General features: G+C 31.9%; 1 protein-coding gene across 1 annotated transcript in view; it reads left to right on the forward strand.

The window, feature by feature from the left end:
* LOC125053714 (hemicentin-2-like) overlaps positions 1-20,796 on the forward strand; it is a 111,293-nt gene that overhangs the window by 71,648 nt on the left and 18,849 nt on the right. The window contains exons 3-5 of the mRNA XM_047655220.1: positions 11,431-11,563; positions 15,202-15,410; positions 17,915-18,025. Coding sequence (XP_047511176.1) covers positions 11,431-11,563; positions 15,202-15,410; positions 17,915-18,025 — 453 coding nt within the window. The remainder of the gene's footprint in view (positions 1-11,430; positions 11,564-15,201; positions 15,411-17,914; positions 18,026-20,796) is intronic.

Genomic DNA, 20,796 nt, shown 5'->3' on the forward strand with positions numbered 1-20,796 from the left:
TGAAAATGTGTAGTACACTCGTGAACCTACTTTATAATTTTTAACACTTATTTCATAGCTAAAACGTATTTCCAATAAAGTTCGCAGCAGTACGATCATTTAAATGTGTGTGTGTGTGTGCTGTGATACTTTTTGATATGCAACACCTTTTGTCTTCAGTCACCGTGACCACGCACGCTGTAAAGCACGCGAAAAGTCGGATGTTTTTAAAATTATGTAAAATAATTATAAGTTTATAATAATACATAACTTCAATCCGGTAAAAAAGTATTTACTTTAAATGTGTAATAGTTATGTTAATAAAAGACAATACTATATGTTTCTATTTTATTAAATAGCAACAAAAGTACACAATAACATTTTTGTATAAACGCTAGCAATGAAAAATGTATAACAATAAATTAAATAGTTATTTTTTGGACATAACCATTAAATATACATTATTTACAATTTTCTTAACCTACATAGTAATAATAAAAAAAACAAAATAAAAAGAATACTAAAACAAATTTAAAAAAGTTTTATCGCTTCGCTGTATTGCGATTCTTATTTGTTTAGCGAGGAAAGCACCAGCTCTGGGGTCACCGGTACTATCTACCAGGCGCCAACTTAAATCTTTTTTTAGGGCAGCTGCTTCGAGCACACACGCCGCCACGTGATGGTGCGCTACGCCCTTGCCACTCAAGAGTAAAACCCCTGTTATGAAATATAATACTACACAGTCAAGTTTACGTCTCTACATACGTCGTTCGTTCGTTCATTGCTGCCTGTTCTTGTCCAATGTTGGATATGGGCTTACCCCAAAAATTTCCTGTATGACTGGTTCCTCGCATTCTGCATCCGGTCATTCATATCAACTGTGTGTAATTAAAAAAAGTTTTGGATTGCATACCACAAAAAAAGACTGACTATTAAAATATGGTCTGGTGTAAAAATGTTTTCATTTTCTAAACATCCACAGATTCAGACGCACGAACCTCAAAATCGTAAAAAAACATTCTTTAATATTCTAGAACTCTTCATTATATTAAGTACGGTGACCTAAGTAAATATTATTGTATATTAACAGCATAATAATAAAAGAAAATAGTTTAAAAGCTTTTCTTGTTTCCTTTAATTAAAACGTTCTTTATAAAAACCTTATTGTCATAAATGTTTTATAATCTAGCGACCAACAATTTGTACTAATTCTCCTATATTGGTCTTAGGCATTTTAACGCATGATGTCATTACTTATGTAGCTAAAACACGAGAAAATATTGTTTCCTTTGTGAATTAAACTTGTTTTAACAACGAATAGGTTCAATTAACTAGCAGCTTTAATGTGTTTTTGTATTGAGAGATCACCAGAGTATCAACTATACACTTAATTATTATAAAGACAGCTTAATAAAAGTAAAAATTTATACAGTATACATAATTGTGCACAGAACATTGAAATAGATAATCGTACCTAAACTTTTAAGTACAGAGATGGAACATATAGCAAAATAATACGTTCCAAGGTCAAAATCCAATAATATCTTGAGATAATAGAGAGAGAGAAAATAAGAGCAAACTCTTATCCTTAGTGAGTTTAGGAACTTCTTGATACACATTGTTATAAGAAAATAAAACCTATTTAAGGACGATGAACTCTCTCTTAATGTACCGCACGTGTAACGTTTTTTACCGAACAAACGACGATATTTTTTCTTTTGCATTCTATTACTAGCCCGTGGCTAGTATGCTTTAATTCAGAGAGCAATTATTTTTAATATAAAGATAGCAATGTATGTAAGTCGATTTGTTTTATCAATACCAGTAGTTGGCTAAAGATAATTACAGTATATCTTATATACACACTAAGGGTTATAGACTGGTTATACTGTCAATAATAATATTACAATGTATTATAATAGTTCGAATTGATAGAAAAAGAAATGCTCAATTTTTTAGGTGGAGTGAAAACAAAAATTGAGTTCTATAAACCATAACATGAAACTATAAAACATAGGAATAGAGTATTTCAATATCAATAAATAAAGACTCCGACACTTTAATTAAATTAAATTGTCTACTCCCATGAAATTTAAAGAGATTTTAAAAATATGGAAACCGTTCAATAACGGCCAACAGACGCAGCGCCAAAATAGATTATTCAATTCGAATCCATCTCACGTGAAGACTGAAATCGGTCAGAGAGGCAGCGAGGGAATGCTCCGAGCGCGACGTGACCAGACTAACTGCACAGGCTTTATTATATCATCAGCTATTCCATAACAAAGGCTTACGGCAACTGTTTAAATGTTGTTAACTAGTTCCGGTAGATAAGTGATTTACTAGTACCTGAAATCAATACGAAATGTTGCAAAACAAGTTGTAGAACAATTTTAACTACCCGTTCCACAACTAAGCGTTTTTTAATGCAGCTTTTGTCACGCACTTTGTGGAACCAGCTGCCCACTGAAGTATTTCCGAACCAATTTGACTTAGTGTCCTTTAAAATAAGCGTACAAATTCTTAAAAAGCCTGTGCCAAATGGGCTTATAAAGCAATAATTTTTTTGCACTTTTGCAACATTTTTCATTGATTCTTATGGTGGTCATTGTTTTATGTATAGCCACTTTTAATACGACTAAAATTATATATCAGTGGCGCTACAACCTCTTTAGGTCTGGGCCTCAGACTTCTGAATCTGTTTGATGATCATTATTCAATATAATAGGCATGTAGGTGATCAGCCTCCTGTGCCTGACACACGCCGTCGACTTTTCTAATACATGTCGGTTTCCTCACGATGTTTTCCTTCACCGTTCGAGCGAATAAATGCGCACACAGAAAGAAAGTCCATTGGTGTACAGCCGGGGATCGAACCTACGACCTCAGGGATGAGAGTCGCACGCTAGGCCAACACTGGTCTCTTTTTTTCATTATAGATTGACAATAATCTTAATACTAAAAATGAAGGATATAGTTTCAGATATAAATAAAACTGTAATAAACTTATTATATTAGCTCACACAACCACCCCAGTCCGCTCTCCGCACAGACTTTAAGGGAAAACAGCGGTTTCCGAATATAATTAATTACGAAGGCTAAACGCCTAATTACCTTTAGTCTAAAGCGATTATTCAGTTCATTAATGGTGTTTTAATGGTCCCGTTTGATTTCGATGACATTCATTCTAATAAATTAGGGTGCTAACGATCGATACGCAGTTTGCTTAATAGCACTACCTATTCAAATTAGTGGCGCTTTATTGGTCTTAATACTAGATTTTGTTCTTATAATAATCTTATGCATAAACATTTCCCTATCCTATCCTGATCAATCGTGACTTGTGTAATTCATGTGTTTCCTTCTCTTTTGTATTGCATCGCTATTCTCTATTCATGAATCTGTCAGATTAGCTTAATCTAAAGTAATACATATATATATGTATTACTTAAGATTAAGGTTATATAACATTTGGTTATGCACTTCTTGCACTTTACTAATCATGTTTCTTTTTTTTTTAGTTTTTCCCTTACTAGGGTTGCCTGGAAGAGATCGATTGTTACCGATAAGGCCGCCTTTTGCATCCCTTTTAAATTGTGTATTAAGTTATTCGTTTTTGTATAAATGTAATGAACTGTTTATAAATTATCTTAATTCTTCATTTTCTTCATCAGTTTTATGAGCCAAACGATAGATTTTTGGATAGCAGACATTGCAAATTCCTTATAAGCAAGTGTCAATTTCATAGAAAAAATCCCATTGGCACAGCCAGGTTTTGAACTAGTGCCTTCAGTGTTAAATGATCTGAGCCACCAAGCCAACATACCAATAGTGATCTTGAATTTAATTAATAAATCAGCTTAATAATTACAATGATTTAAATTCAAAAAGGCGTAGTATTTTTTTAAATCATAATTACCTTTATTTTAACAACTTTAGTGTTTAACGACAGATAGATAAATTTTATTCGGTTTCCTTTAATAGTACTAGTACTAGATATATGCTGAGAACAGATAAAGCAGAACCTGCATACAAAGTCTCCGTAAAAGTGATGATTAAGATTTTCGACCGAAAAGTGTGTTCATAAATACTTCAGAATTCGCTCACTAGGTGGCGTGAATACAACTCTGAATTTCAGATTTCAGCATTTTATAATAAGTTTACTTTAAAGGCTTTATGTGAACCTAACTCACTTCACGTAAAAATATTTTTATAAGAGGAGAAAAAACAAGGTAAAATGAATATTCTTTTCAAGTTGTTGGATTTTTCTTACAGATTTCTCTGAATAAGGTCCTGGCCACAAACTACTTATGTTTTAAACTATAGTCGAAAGATGGATTGCTTTTAGACATAGCATCGCAAAGTTATGACCGGCACTTTGGGTGGCTATCAAGTAATATCCAAACTAACTAGTTGAAGAGCTGATGTAATGATTTTCTTAATTAATTATTTCCCATCAATGAATCGATGACCTCTTTGCGATATATTTATTTTATATTTTATACTTTATATAACACTAGCGGACCCAGAATCCGCCGAATAGTCTAATAATATCGTGTGTGTTTCAACGCGCATCAAGATTTCCTTATTAATATAATATACTCGTATATTATCAAACTTAAAGATTGTTTTTTTTAATTATTCAAAACAAAGTATTTGTGTTTTAGTAAACATAAATTAAAATGGGTTTTTCGTTCATTTACAATGTTTAGTCCCCGTCTCTTAACAAAACTTATTCTAATTACACTGTACTTAAATAAGCTTAATTAATTGAATACAAATAAATAATAACTACTGATTATCGAGTGTACCCTCCAAGCTTATTATAATTTCATAAACATTGGCGTTTTAATGTTAATATTACTTAATATTTTTTTTTCTTAACAATATTGGCCTAGTGGCTTCAACGAGCGACTCTCATCCCTGAGGTCATAGGTTGGATCCCTGTGCACTAATTGACTTTGTATATGTGCTCATTAAACACTCGTTGTTACGGTGAAAGAAAACGTGAGGAAACTGACATGCCTTAGTCTAAAAGTCGATGGTTTTTATCAGGTAGAAGGTTGATCAGCTACTTGCCTTTTAAAAATGATACAGAATAGATACAGAAATCTGAAGCCTCAGATAACCTCAGGTCACCTAGATCTTAAAGGTTGTAACGCCACCGGTTCTATTATTTCACCTTAATGAGTTGCATATTTGCTTTATTGATGCTAGCAAAGTACAAATAGTATATTTATAGAGAAGCCAGGACAATATCGTTGATTCCAGGAGTATATGTGAAACAACAATAAAATGAGTTTTCCTGTTGACCTTTCAGACAAAGCGTCGTAGGTATCGCAAGTGCGTTTCAACAATACTCCTATAATGGTGTCGAGCAAAATATTGCTCTAAGTAAATTGAAGAAACCGCTTAAGACTATCTTTATAAGTATAACTTAAACTTATAATATGAATACATAATTTCGTCCATTCTTAGTAATACATATTTTTATTCATTTCTTGTTTAAAGGCACTGATTTGACGCGGCAGTTGTATATAGTATTTTAGTAAGTTGAAAATTACAAGTTAAAGGTATGGATACTCCAAACCTTGCCTTCACACAGATCAAATACAAAGAGGCCGATTTTTTTACCTATTAAGGTCTGGGCCTCAGATTTCTGTTTGTTACGTGATCATTTGTTTGAAGTTATAGGCCTTTTGTGCCTGAAACACGTAGTCGACTTTTTTGGTCTAATGCATGCCGATTTCCTGATGAAGTTTTCCGTCACCGAACAAACGTGTGAAATTCAGATATATAGAGAACAAATATTAAATAGAATGTTCCTTGGTTCCGGTAATGTTTCAAGCCGTTTGTTTGTTTAATGTTAAATTTCAGTTTTCTTTTACTTATTTTTTGTCTATTAAGGTAGTTACTTATGTTTTCTGTTTCATGTATACTGTTTATCCATGTAATTTGTTTTGGCTATGTATATTGTCTAAGTGTTATGTTTTATAATATGTATGTTAGCTGTGAGATTATTATTATTATTAAAGCTTTATTAATTAATCCATACAACAATTTGTTAGTTTACAGTTATAAACATTTAAAGTTAGATTTCTTTTTTGGTGGTCCTGTTTTTGTATGGGTAAAAGCCTCCTCCATATTTTTTCCATTTCGCTTTGTCTTGAGCAAAATTCAGCCAGTTCTTCCCCGCTAGTTCTATAACTTCATCTGTTCATCTTTTCTTTTGTCATCCTATACATCTTTTTCCAGTAGGTCCAGTCTATTTTGCTTCTTCAAGTGTTCATCTTTTATCCCACTCTCTAGAAATATGACCTGACAATTTCCATTTAAGCCTTAGAGCGTTTACTAGTTTATCCATAAATAAATAATAATAATAAAGCGCTAGTCTCTCAGTCTATTATACACTAAGTTTTTCGGACGTGAATCAAATGGATCGCGTGATCGAACTCGTTTAAACCGACCTGTTCGATGCGGCAACTTACCTCACTGTATGAGTTTTTATAGCTACGTAATAACTAGCTTTTCGCTCGAGACACCACCATAATGCCAGCTTTGCGTTTGGGTGGTTTTAGCAATGTTTTCGGTAGCTTGAGTTTCTATTAAATGAGTATTTGTTTTAGCTATTCTGTATGATCAACGAGAGGACTTTTTTGCTTTTATTCAAGAACTGACTCGTATATGATTGCGGTCGTATTATAAAACTGAATGTGATACAAAAAGAATATAAACTATAGAAATTGTAATGGTTACAACTACTTGTTGTTACAAATATCAAACCTTTAGTCAGTCTAAACTCAGACCTTTGCTCGTAATAGACAAGAAATTATTTACTTTGAGAAATTATGTCAAAATGAATATATTTCAATTCCATCCGAATTCGCTTGATTATTATAAAGTATATTAGACATTGAGCAGTGTTGGCCTAGTGGCTTCAGCGTGCGACTTTATATACCTGAGATCCAATGGACTTTCTTTCTATGTGCGCATTTAAGATTTGCTCGAACGGTGAAAGAAAACATCGTGAGGAAACTGACACGTCTTAGACCCAAAAATTCGACAGCGTGTGTAGGCATCCAGGCACTGGAGGCTGATCACCTACTCGCCTATTAGATTCTAAAAATGATCATGAAACAGTTTCACAAATCTGAGGCCAAGACCTAAAAAGGTCGTAGCGTCACTGATTTTTATATATTAGATATTGATAAGTCAAACATAAGAAGATTATATAAAAATTATGAAATCTGTTCTGTTTTTATTGAGAGAAAATAGAATTTCATTATTATAATTAACTTTTTGTATCTTTCACCAATTCCAAACATAAGTTTCGAAAATAAGAAATTATTTAACATAAGCTTAAATTGTAATAATGAAAAATGTTAATAAAATTACTATTACCAAGAACCTTTAAGCTATGGAAAACAAAATAAACCAAAATACAATTGCGTCGTTATCCAGGCGGCATTTTCGTACACAAATTGAATATCTGAGTGTCTGAGTGCAATGATGTCCCAATGCTGCGATATTCTGGATACAATTGCAAAATTCAATGGAAATTGAATTTTTAGTTATACCCTATCCAACGGAATAGCAACATTATCGTATATCGCAATGCATTTGATTCCAACGTCCTATTTTGGAAATGAGACAGCAAACATAACTGTTCAATTATTGTCGCATTTCCTCCATCGGATTCTTCTGCGTGGAATTTGGCTAAACAACCACGAGCTCTTTATTTTAAGTGTAAATACACATTTGTGAGTAGTTCTTTAAAAGTTAAGACCACTCAACATAACACAAATTCTCTAAAGAACTTTCTCCCAAACCGAGTAGTGGCCGACTGGAATAGGCTTCCGGAAAGTGTAATCAGTGCACCATCTTTGAACTCATTTAAAAATAGATTGGATAGTTTCTCCAAATCTCAAAATACACGCGCATCAGCTTATTAAGCTGCTAGTGTGTTTATATACATAATCATAATAATAATATTAATAATAATAATATTAATAATAATCTTCTTATATGGAGTTTCTTTTGCCACTTTTGTTCGTTGTTACGTTTTTTAGCAAATAATGTAGCACAATCAGATTGATTAATGGTAAATAAAACCGCACAATCAGCCATATAAAAATAGGCATGCAAATGTCATAATAATAATATATTATTACAATACAATTATTTATAATAATTGTCGTCAAAACTTATGGTCTAAATACTCTCCCACGCTATAAAGGCACCTTGCCTTTTAAAAACTTTATCACCTTCCCCTTGAAAATATTACACAGCAGTGATCGTGATAGCCAATTTTTTTAAAACATCGTGGTGCAAAAACCCACAGCCGTGTTGGATCCCTCGGTAGATATAGGCAGGTTTCTTTAATAAGAGTTCTGCTAATAGCTAAATTGGTACTGATTTAATTATAATAGTTATCCCATTTCAGTATATTCGATAAAGCTTTATCCATTATAATAGTTATTTGTGTAATCGCTTGTCATTAATCCATAGGATCACAACAGGTTGGTAATTGAGAATTGAGATTCAACAATGTATGGACATCTAAATAGATTCTAAAAATACCATTATATTATATGTACGAGCCAAGACTGTACATTTTAACCACAGGCTTTTTAGTTTACTAAACGTGGCGATTTCCTAAATCGTCGGAGTTACGCTCTGAGAGTATAGCCAGTCGCTCTCTCTTCAACTGTTTCATTGCATTCATTCGTTACATAGCAATTAACATTTCATTATTTCGCTTATATTCTATTGTTGTACGCGAGTGGTTTATGATTACCCAGGCATTGTGGCAAAAGTGAGTGCACAATGAAAGAATTGTTGTTTCCATATCATGCTTGTACGGTAAAGGCAAACTTTGTAAGAAAACCACCATTCCTTAGACTCAGAAATCGACATGAAACAGACACAGCCTGATCACCTATCTTTAATATAAAATCATTAAAGTAACAGACGTAATCTGGGGACCGGACCCATTCAAGAGGGCGCCACTCGATTATTAATAGTTATTGCATGAAACATGAACCTTAATAGATCTTACAACCAATTTTAATGAGTTTGAAAAATTGTCGTTAATTTGAAGTAATTGAACAACCGTTTCAGTCACTTCTACTTCTCAATTAGGAGCAGTTAAAACTGATTGTAAGGTAATATCTTTACTAAGCGATAGATTTTTCATCTCCGAACCTATGCTGGGTGTGCAAAAACCGTAGAGACAAAGACTTTACCTTGCTATCACTTAATTATATAATAAACATACCTAATATTAGATTAGAGTACATATAATTATATATATATACATATTTTTAGCCTATTATATGTATATGTTAAAAATATGAAAAGCATAAATGATACCATCATCTTACAAAATATACGATCCCGTACTTTATTAGTGTCCTTTATTACACTAATTTTAATTACACACGTAGGTGACCCCATTTTTTAGAAATACCATATGTAGTTAATTTAATGAAGTACATAATCATCTAATTAGTTCAGTGGGTGGCTTATCGAGTTATTTCAACATTTTCAGAATAATTTCACATTCTTTTTATTACATTAATTACATAAGTAGTAATATAAAAAGATGGCAATAATAATAGAAAATATTCATGAAATTAAAAAAATATGTTTAAGAAGACTTTTTAGTATGCAACAAAAATTGAACGTTTACATCTGAAGTCGGTATTTTAAGATATTTTTATGTACGTAGTATCACAAAATCATATAGGATTTAATTTTTCTAAAATAAAGTTCACAAAAGAGAGCGCGACTTTACATAAATTACAATCTAGTCTATACAATAATTATGGCTAATAAGTAATAATATGTTGACTTAAGTTTCTACATTACTAGTAAATATCTTACACTAAGGTAATGTTCATTAACAGTCTTAGTGTTCTATAATGTTTTGACACTATGTTCGTGTGTCTAAGACCGCACTTGCACTTATATTCTCCACACTAGGTTTACTAAGTCAAAAGTTTTAGTTCTCTGTAGGCTTCTTGTTATTGTTGTATAGATGGATTTAAATGAAATCACTTGTATACTACGCATGTAGATGTCATATATCTGGTGAAGAATAGTTTAATTTTCATAGAAACTGATGTATCGGGCCTGCATTTTTACATTATACGTGTATTAGAAATTGTATAGCAAATGTGCGTAAGAAAAAGTGCGGAATTATTTTCTTACATTTAGTTGAGGGTATGAAATTTGCGTATAGATTTGACAGGGTCGACCGCCATTTTGGTAGTGTTACTGGCGTGTTTGGGTCGTGTTTGATTTAAATTAAAGTGAATAGTTAGTTAAGTTATATAAAGTTAATTTGCACTTTTGCATCGTTTCTCTAAATGTTGTGTTGGGTAACATGTGACTATACAAAATTATTTAGTAAGGTTTTTAGGAAAACCTTTTTATGTGTAATGCACGGCACGAGGCACGTTTTTTATTTCTGTATTTGTTGAATCAAAGTCGAGACAGGGTTTTGATGTAAATTTTCCATTTATTTATTTGTCTCTTTTAATAACAGCGTAAATACAATTTGACAGAAAGAGACGAAATGATAAAAGTTGACTGCAATTTGATTGAATTTTTATGACGGGGTTGTTGTTTAAGGAACTTGTATGGAAATGTATATAAGCTATAATATTATACAATTTATGCACAAATAATAGAGTTAGTATTTAAAAAAAAACTCTTCTAATGTAAAACTAACACATACAATAACTCGTGATAAAATATCATAAAACCCCTTTTTCGTCACCTGTCTTCTGCGTTTAATTAAATTGCTTTCATAATGAATAAATGTATTAAAAGGGATTCCGTTTTTTCCTTTCTGATTTTACAAAAAACGTTAGAAAAGTGTCTTAAAGTATAAGACTTTTCTGACATAATAATTTTATACCAACGCTGCCTTGAATTAATTTTTTATGCAAATGAATTCGTCTCAGTGGCATCGTCCCTAAACCCAAAATGGATTGAACTAATTTTCTTATTAAGGCATTTTAATTTTAAAATCATTAAAAATGTATTAACTTCCTTAATTGGTATTCATTTGATGGTCTTGTGCATATAGTTGATTTTTTATGCCAGTTTCCTTAAATGTTTTCGTTCACCGTGTGTTATTATGTCCATAGAAAAATGATCGCCTACGTGACGGTTGCTTAATTTTTCGTTTCACTCTTGAAAGTTGCCGCGACTTAAAAATTATGACTGAGTATTTCAGCTGTACCACGTTCGTAATATATTAAATCATTAATAACATTCATACAGTACACAGCGGTAAACAGCTGTAGTAACTTAAATTTAACAATGTTCTAGTCTATAAATAAAATGAAATTGAAATAAAAATAATAGTTTACTTACCTACTATTTAGTTTACATATTTATTGACCCATAGTTATTATTTTTAATTTCATTTTTTCGTTTCAGTGTCGACAGTGGATGTGGATGCTGTTCTCGGTCGCACAGCGTCTTTACCATGTGACGTCACACCGGATGCTACAGAAGATCGCGTATACATGGTTTTGTGGTTTAGAAAGAGTGGTGGAAAACCAATATACAGGTTCGATTTGTTTTATATGGCTATACTATTTGTGTACTTTACCTATTAACGTGAAATAATTGTGTCTCCGCGAATCGACACCAGGATCTCGGGGTTTCTCGCCGTTTGGGCTTGCAATCTAAAAACAAATGCAAACTATTCTAATGCACCTTACAATACCTCTGAATGAGAGAAATAATAACATTACTGTGTTTAGGTGAAAAATATCCCATTTAATTATTATCGCAAAAGTACACATTCAGCCATGGAATACAACTTTTTCATACATTTTTCAGCAAATTTAACACCTCGGAAATAAAATACTAATGAATGGATGCGTAATTAATAATATTACCGGCTAATGAACCTTTCGAACACCTAAGTGGATGAAAGGAAGCCGAATAGAGTCGATCCAATTAGCATTAAGAAAATAACAAGGAAACACACTCAAGATGTTTTACAATGCTTGTAAATTACAGTCGTCGTACGGACTTCCCTTCTTTATTAGGCGTTCTGTCCTTTAGTAGAGCGAGCGGCTTACTCAATCGTAAACAGAAAATTAGCTCCAGAAAGCTCTTAGGAGATCTATTATCCATTGTCCTGTGAAATTCAAATTCTGTGGGGAATTGTGCACGGGCATAATGAGATTCTAAATATAAATCTGACATATATTTATTCAATGAAGCTCAAACGTGTTGCTGAAATATGTATTTTAAGAATCAACATTTACAGTTTGTTCTTTCACCTGTAAACAATCAATTTATCCTATTTCTTTTATAATCCATAATTTTCTAACAAAAAAATCTTCGAATTAAAATTTAAATGACAGGCCAAAAATATCGTCTGTTCAACAGACTACAAAAGAAATTAAATGAAACATCCGTTGACACATAGTAGATAATAAATAATCAAAAGAATTTTATCTAAGAAATATAATGATTTTTTTTTCATTATATATAAGCCTCATTTAATATCGTATTAAAACTTATATTGTAGATTAGAAAATAGTTAGTTAAAAAAGTTAAAATTACCTAGTGTGAAGTGAAAATGACATATTAAAAATTTCTAACCCACTCAGAACGATTAATACTCCTACCACGGCCCTACCCAAATACATATTAACTTTGTACTAACCTTCAATAACACCTATGCATTTAATTATTAAGGCCAAACTAAATGACAATAACGTCACTGTAGAATTTTTCTTTTTTATAGACAATTCACACCAATTGACCGAGTCCCATGCTAAGCTGGTGAAGCTTGTGTTATGGGTACTAGGCAACGCATAAACATACATATTATAGAACCCAAAACCTAAACCTAAGCACAACACCAAATTCTCATCACATCGATATGTCCGTCTCAGCCGGGGATCGAACCCGGGACCCATGGATTCGCAGTCAGGGGTACTAACGACTAGTCGTCGAATGATAACCTCGTATGTCAAAAAACCATTTATTTTTTATTCTTAGACTCTTATCTCATTTAACTGGTATAATCATGAAGTAAGGACTTATTTATGTTATTAATAAAGAAGTCCTTTTTCCCATCTAAAACTATGGACAAAAACACATACTAATATTTTGACGAAATGATTTTTTTTTTCGTTTCCTGTAATGTTTAGTTGTCTAAACATACGTGGTTATCATTCTACAGCGACGATAAAATGGTTATAGTGAGTCATCCTTATAGATAGGTATGTCATGAAGAAGAGAAATCCCATCATATGATTTTTGCGTAACTTTGACAGTTTATGCAATGCAGTAGAAAGTAAGCCCTCAATTAGATTTTTCAAGAGCTCCGCCTGTAAGAGTTTATCAATGAAAATAGTGGAGTTTTTATATAGGGACGGCTTGAAGGATTTAGAATAATTATAGTTTAGTTATCACGTCGTACAGAAAGTTTAACAATTAACCGTTAAAGTTTCTGTATAGGCAATACAATTTACAATTAAAATAAACAACACAATTGTAAAAAGAATATCGTGATATCGTAATACATTCTTATAAATAACTCTTTGTTTAAAAACATCGTTGGATATTAACGAGGCCAATATGTCAACGACGTTCTTAACGAGTTTTTTTATTGTTCTGTCACTAATTATTGAAGTCATTAAGAAGATACAAGCTTTTAATTGATATATTTTTATATTGACGTAGTCTGGTGAGAGTTATAACAGTAATCAGAATATGATTTAGTCACATAGTAACATTGTACACTTACGTCAGTTAAAAATATTTCTTAACAAATAATTACCATATAATAATTTAAATATAAATTACCAGATCATAAGAGCGTGGAACGTAGAAGACACTCTCACCACAAGATACCTGATTTTGTGATAAATATCTATAGCTACTAACTAAGATTCCAATAATTTAGCTCACGACAGCTTAGACATAATTCTGAGAATGTATACGTGATTTATATTTGAGGCAAAATTCCCGATACCTACGTGTTTTGGAAAGTACAGAATTGTTAATTAGTGTAAATTTGATAAAAATCTTGATCGATTGCGATACTGATATTGTCCTCATTTCAATAATATGTAACAATGTTTGCAAAATTTTCTTTGATACAGTTAAAATAAGTGTTTTTTATCTTGAGTTAGTGTGCGTCATAAGGGCCATATAAAATTTTAAAAAATAACAAACACACCACAAATTTAGAAAACAGAAAACAATTAAACGGTATTTATAACAGCTTTTATTGCGATGATGATTATTACATATAAAATATATCAACTTATTAGAAGTATATTTTATGTATGTAGATAGATTTAATCTTATATATGATCGACTAAATAAAGTTGTATTCCACAAAATATTATTATTATCCTTAAATCCTGTAAAAAAGCCCACTGCCTATATAAATTAGGTTAAGGTTAGAAAATTGAGAAAACGTACTGTCCGGAAATTGGAAATCTTCATCGCGTCCTTTATCTTAGCATTTGACAGGTATTTTTCTCTGTCCCAAAATAAATTAAGGGAAAACTGTGTCCACGTTTATTCGTATATGTAACACAATTTTACTGTACTTATGAAACAGTCCAAAAATAAATAAAAATGTCTTCATAAATGTACATTTTGAATTATAATATGACATAAATTAAAATGTAATTTTTTCGACTACTGACAAATATATTTGTTTTTTTTTTGAAGTTATGGAAAAATGATAAGAGTAAATTTTTACGATGCGCGCGCACTCCGTCACAAAAAACCGACACCCTAAAGTTAGCTATAAAGTCAACATTTTAGTTTTTTTCTATTATTAGTGTCGTTTTTTCTACAAACGTAGAATAAGGCGTAAGATAATTTTTTTTTTAAGATTTCGATCTTGTTACGCCAAAGAAGTATAACTTCTAACGCGTGTACATAAGTATACACACGTTTTTTTTAATATTACATAGTTTAAATAATCAGTGATGCTGTTAATTACGCCTTAAAATTCTAAAATCAACTCAGATAAAATCAATCAAGATTAATTTGAATTACGTAGCGTAGCACCCAAACGGATAGTTTGTCGTGTCTATAGGTAATTGAACCTTGCGTTAATCAAACAAGCAATTCGTAGCTAAACAGCTACGAAATCGTAGCTTCGTAGAGTCAATTAAAATCGCCCTAAATTAGTATTATTGATCTTATTACTATTTTTAACAGTTTCGATGTACGTGGAAGATCCTTCAATAAAGCACTACAGTGGTCAGACCCTGGAGCCTTCGGTCCTCGAGCGTACTTCGCGACCGTGGCACGGCCTGCTTCTTTGACACTTAGCTCTGTGCAATTGGATGATGAAGGCGTCTACAGATGCAGAGTTGACTTTAAGAATTCCCCTACTAGAAACTTCCAAATACGGCTCACTGTTATAGGTAATTTCACATCTTCTCTAATTTAAAATAGATTAAAACTATACACATAAAAATACAACTTTGCCTTTTCAAGCTCACTGAATCAAAATTCAGAATTCAAAAATCATTTTTTCATGTAGGTAACACAATGTACACTTATGAACGTCAAAAAAGAAAGAGTTGCGGCAAGTTGACGAATAGTCAATTAAAAAGAGTGGCGGAGAGTTTATTGTCATCCGTTCTACGCCCTTGATTTGAGAACTGGCAGTAAATGTATAATTAGAAGCATTTAATATGTATTTCTTTATTGACGTTCATAAGTGTACATTGTGTTACCTAAATGAATAAATAAATTTGAATTTGAGTCAGTAATGCAACGTGTTATCCAATACCTATAGTAGTCAACATTTTTAACTACAATTTCAATATAATTATCTCAATATCTGTAGCCCTAATGTAACCTTAATTTCATGCAAACAAATTAGGTACAAAAGCTCAACATTGAAGTTGGGATCTGGCTGGGACAGGGTTGGGACTCACAACACAGGGGCACAGTATTTTACAAATATAATATATTATACAAGCTGGTTTTGCAGAGATATTTTGTTATTTCAAATTACTGTAATTATTACATCACGTCATGGTGTAAAATGTTTATAACTTCATTCGGATGCAGAGTAACTACACTAATACTATAAAGAGGAATGATTTGATTGTTTCGGTTTCTATTGAAAAAAGTACTTTACCCATTACAAAGAATGCTAAATTATTCCTGACTAACATTGACTATAAAATAGTTTAAAAAACGTTTGAGATCAGTATGAAAGGTCCGATAATTAAAACCAAGGTGTAAAAAAATACTAATAAAAATATAGCTATATCGCGGAAACTATTGACATAGTGTATAGTGTTGTACTACAGTTTCTCATAGACACCTTCACGTACATACCCTCATTTTAACACCATCACATTGTTTTCTCCCCTTTTGTAAATGTTTGAACCTTTTTGTAAATATTATGTATTCCATCTTTGGCTATATTGTTAGTGTAATTGTTTGTTAGCTGTAACCTTACGAAATAAATAAATAAATTTCCAGCCGTGCGAGGCCAGGACTAATCGCTACTGATTTATAATTTAGCGCACGCTAATGATGACTTTGCTTAAAATTTATTTTTATTTAATCACCATGACATTGTTTTTAATCGATACGCTGATTGAGATAAGAAATAAATTTGATATTTACGAAGTAACAGTATAAACCTCCAGTATAATATACTCTGTGACAAGAGATGTTTTAATTACAATCTGTCATCTGGGATCCGTAGGTTACAGACGACGTTGATAGGAGCAATCCCGAACGATGACGTGAAACAAATCTGTGGGAGACAAGTCGAATTTGAAAGGAAATTAGATCTCAATTGATAAAAGTGCTTTATTTCGCTTATCTCGAAGCCTATCTTTTTAAAATTAATTTCGTTATCACGACCCAATTTGTCAGCTTAGGTAGGAAAGTTTGAAAATAACTGTAAAAAAGGTTTTGCAAAGAAATTGTAAGTAAACATGAAAATTTAAGAATTACATTTGTTAGCAGATGATGGGGAAACTTATTTATAAATAGCAAAAGAACTTTCAAGTCTAGGTATATAGTGACATAACACATGGTAGATGTTTGAGTCACTATCTATTTCATTAACTGCCATATTACATACAAACGAACATTATTTGTTATTTTTATATTAATTTAATGTATCTAAAAAAAATATAAGAATGAAATACAGATTAAAAGTTTAAAAATAAATTATATTCTAAATCAAAATAATGATTATATAAAATATTATTACTTCAATTATTTTAATTCCCCTTTTGTCATGGTATTTGCAGAACCTATATGAAATTAACTGAATATTTATTCTGAGATAAGCTCACTTCACATCTTAAATGAATTTATTATAATAAAAGAACTTCCTCGGAACTAATTTAATTCCGCATGAATATTTCAAAATATAAATAGATGAGAACTGAAAAACGGCGAGTTAACTGAGGTAGATCTTTGAAAAGAATTGGCCCATTCAAGACGGGGCCCAGAGAAAAGGAGATGGGGAAGTAAATTTCTTTTTAAGAACAAAGAATTTAAAGCCTACTTTTCATATATGCAACTCCATTGAAACCCATTAAGCTCCCGCTGCGAGGTAATTTGCAAGAATTCTTTTGTTAGTAAGGGAAAGCCCTTTATAAAGTCGGTAATCAGGTATGTTCATAACGTTGGAAATCTAATTTTACAGTGAAATTTATTTCAGAGCCTTTATTAATTGGCTCAAATAAAATTAAGACGGATATCTACGATAAGGGTTTGGAATAATATTAAAAGAAAATTAAGCCATCATTATTATGACAGCTCAATTTTCTTAAGTTATGTAAGAAATGACAAATTACTTTTTTTTGCAAAACTGTATTACAACTTTCTTTTTTGTTGTATTCCGTTCCGTAAATTAAGTAAATTTCTAAAAAAAATTTTTTTGTTTAAGTGCCACCACATCAGATGTTACTTTACGATAAGTCAGGTGCCGACGTCTCCGGCATTGTTGGACCGCTGGAGGAAGGCTCAGCTCTTGTATTGGTTTGCGAAGTACGGGGAGGTAAGAAAATTTCTCTCCTATTCTACTCGTATATAGTAAAAAACAATTTTCTAAAAGTAAGAAAAAAATTCCGTCAGTTTTCTATATTTACCGTTTATTGTCCTTTATTTTTATTAGACCAGAGTTTATAATAATTGCTTATATATAAAACTAAATTATTATTCCAAATATATTTCTATATATGTGTTTATGCGAACGATTATAATGCATATGTGATATGAATCTCAAGCCGGCGGTTGCAACGAACCAAAGGTCTGATACATCTCTCCTTTCAATACCTGACTTGATATCGGTCGCATACATACATCCTCTTTTTAAAAAATCTTAAATTAAACAGATGCATAAACGACCCATTCTCTATAGGATTATCACGGACCTTAATTGGCATGATAAATGTCAATACAAATATGTGGTTTTTACAAACATATAATTTCTAAAAAGAATTTGTATGCACTCCGTTTTATTGGAGTACAGCTATCTTCCAACATCTGTTCCTCACTTTTTAGAAAATGGGTAATATGATACAGTGATGAAATGCTTTATGTTTTTGACAAATTCAATATCAACATTTCCAGTTGCCATTTATACAATAAATCGTGTAGATTGGCCCATACATACACATTGAATTCAACTGCTGTGAATCGTATTGGCATTGGTAACGATTAGATCATCAATCACAGTTTTCATTTCACAACGAATGCGGTGCAAACGTACCTATTCGATAATAGTTATTGGACCATGCTATTTTAACACTTTACTGATTAGAATAAGAGCTAAATTTCTATAACATCAATTTGTTATTCTAAGGACATAAAATTAGTAAACAATTGCCTGTAGTGATTACACTGTTTCAATCAAATAAACATGCCATTTCCAATGTTCGAACGATTTCAATGAAGCATCTAATTGTATTGATCGCAAATATGTCAGTGCATTACAATACAAATTCGCTTGAATTTAGAATTTAACTTATTAAATACAAGTATAAGCATCAACCATATAAAATAACTAAGTAGGGAATGCAATCTCAACTCGATATCGTTAATTCGAGATCTCTTGGGATAAAGAATTACAATCTCGCGAGATCTCGGTTCGAGATCTCGGGTAGTTTACGAAAACCAATTGTTTAAATTGAAAAACTAAAACACAATGAAAAATGCTAAGATGTGGCTTTAAGATAAAATAAGAAAACTATTTATTATAAGTGTTGCCATTATTAATAACTTATATCACGAAACATATTCATTCGTTATTTAATAAAAGCTTACGAAAGTGGTGAACAGTTATTTCCAGAATAGTTCTATTTACCTATAATAGTATAAACAATCACTATACTACAAAATATCTAATTATTTATGAGAGATTTTGGAACTAACTTTATAAGAAACAAAAGCTATCGAGAGTATTGTCTGATAAGCAGCATCTTTTTGTCAGTCGCTATGTACCCAGCAGCTCAAAATGCCCTCTCAACACTAGTTGGCACCAGCGTAAGATATTTAAAAAAAAACTGTAAAGGACTTTTAGCTGCTCTCAGACTCTCTTTTAATTCCTATTGAGCGGTCGTGATGGTTCATCATCAGTGATCTTACGCTGCAGTTGCATTTATTCGCCGCGCCGTCAGATACGCTTGTTCATCGAAGATATTAACTTTCCTGATACTACTGCCACTAAATCTCGTTAATCCAACGAGATCTCGTCATGTTATGCTTCGGGATTGATCTCGAAAAATGACACGTGATCCCGATCCTGAGAGATTGCTTTCCCTATACCTGAGTGTATTCAATTGAAGTATTACTTTTCGGAAAAAATTTAGCGACGATAGGTAAGAGTAGGATCCATAACAGATACGAATCACAATCGTATTGAATCAAATAAACCAACAGCATATACTAGAAAAAAATATATAGACAATAATTATTAGTACGGATATTCTTATGTAGGTTCATACGATATAACTTGGAAACAACGCCAGTTCTTACTTCAATACATTAACCCGAGTTGAGTTTCTTGTTTTTTATTTTTTATAGAACGGGGTCAAACGGGCAGGAGGCTCATCTGATGTTAAGTGATATCGCCGCCCATGGACACTCTCAATGCCAGAGGGCTCGCGAGTGCGTTGCCGGCCTTTCGTGGTGCATTCTTCTCAAGCCAAGTGCACATGTTTATAAAATTATCAGCCATCGTTAGTGTCTACTACATAAGTGTAAAAAAGAGGTCCTTTCGAGACCCGGTTGTTTGCAAATGCATTTTTAATATTTATAAGTACTTATTAGTAGTATTTGAACAAATCAAAAGATAATGTCGTAAGAATACCAGCTTGTCTAATACCTAAATCGATACACACACGATATGTGGCACCTCAGAGTTCAAGTCATAAGATTATAGAGGGATAAAAATTAAGGGTTGAATTAAATTAATTATGTATTTTTGTATGTTGTATCATAAAAAAATAAAAACGAAAAAAATTATCTAAAAAATAAAAATTTTGGGGGTTGAATGATAGTAGCCGATTCTCAGACTTACTGAATATGCATAAAAAATTTCGAAAGAATCGGTCGAGCCGTTTCGGAAGAGTATGCGAACATTGTGACACGAGAATTTTATATATTAGATACAGATAGGGTAAAGAGATGCTGTTGAAACAGTTCAGAAAAGTCGTGAAAATAAAGTCTTAAAGGCTTCTCCTTTAATCTATTCGTTTTCAGGAACGTATTACAATATCGGATGGCTTCCTAAAACAATTTTACTCAAGCTTCTGAACATGGAGTGAG

This window comes from Pieris napi, chromosome 1 (assembly GCF_905475465.1).
Source record: "Pieris napi chromosome 1, ilPieNapi1.2, whole genome shotgun sequence".
In the NCBI taxonomy this organism is placed as follows: domain Eukaryota; kingdom Metazoa; phylum Arthropoda; class Insecta; order Lepidoptera; family Pieridae; genus Pieris; species Pieris napi.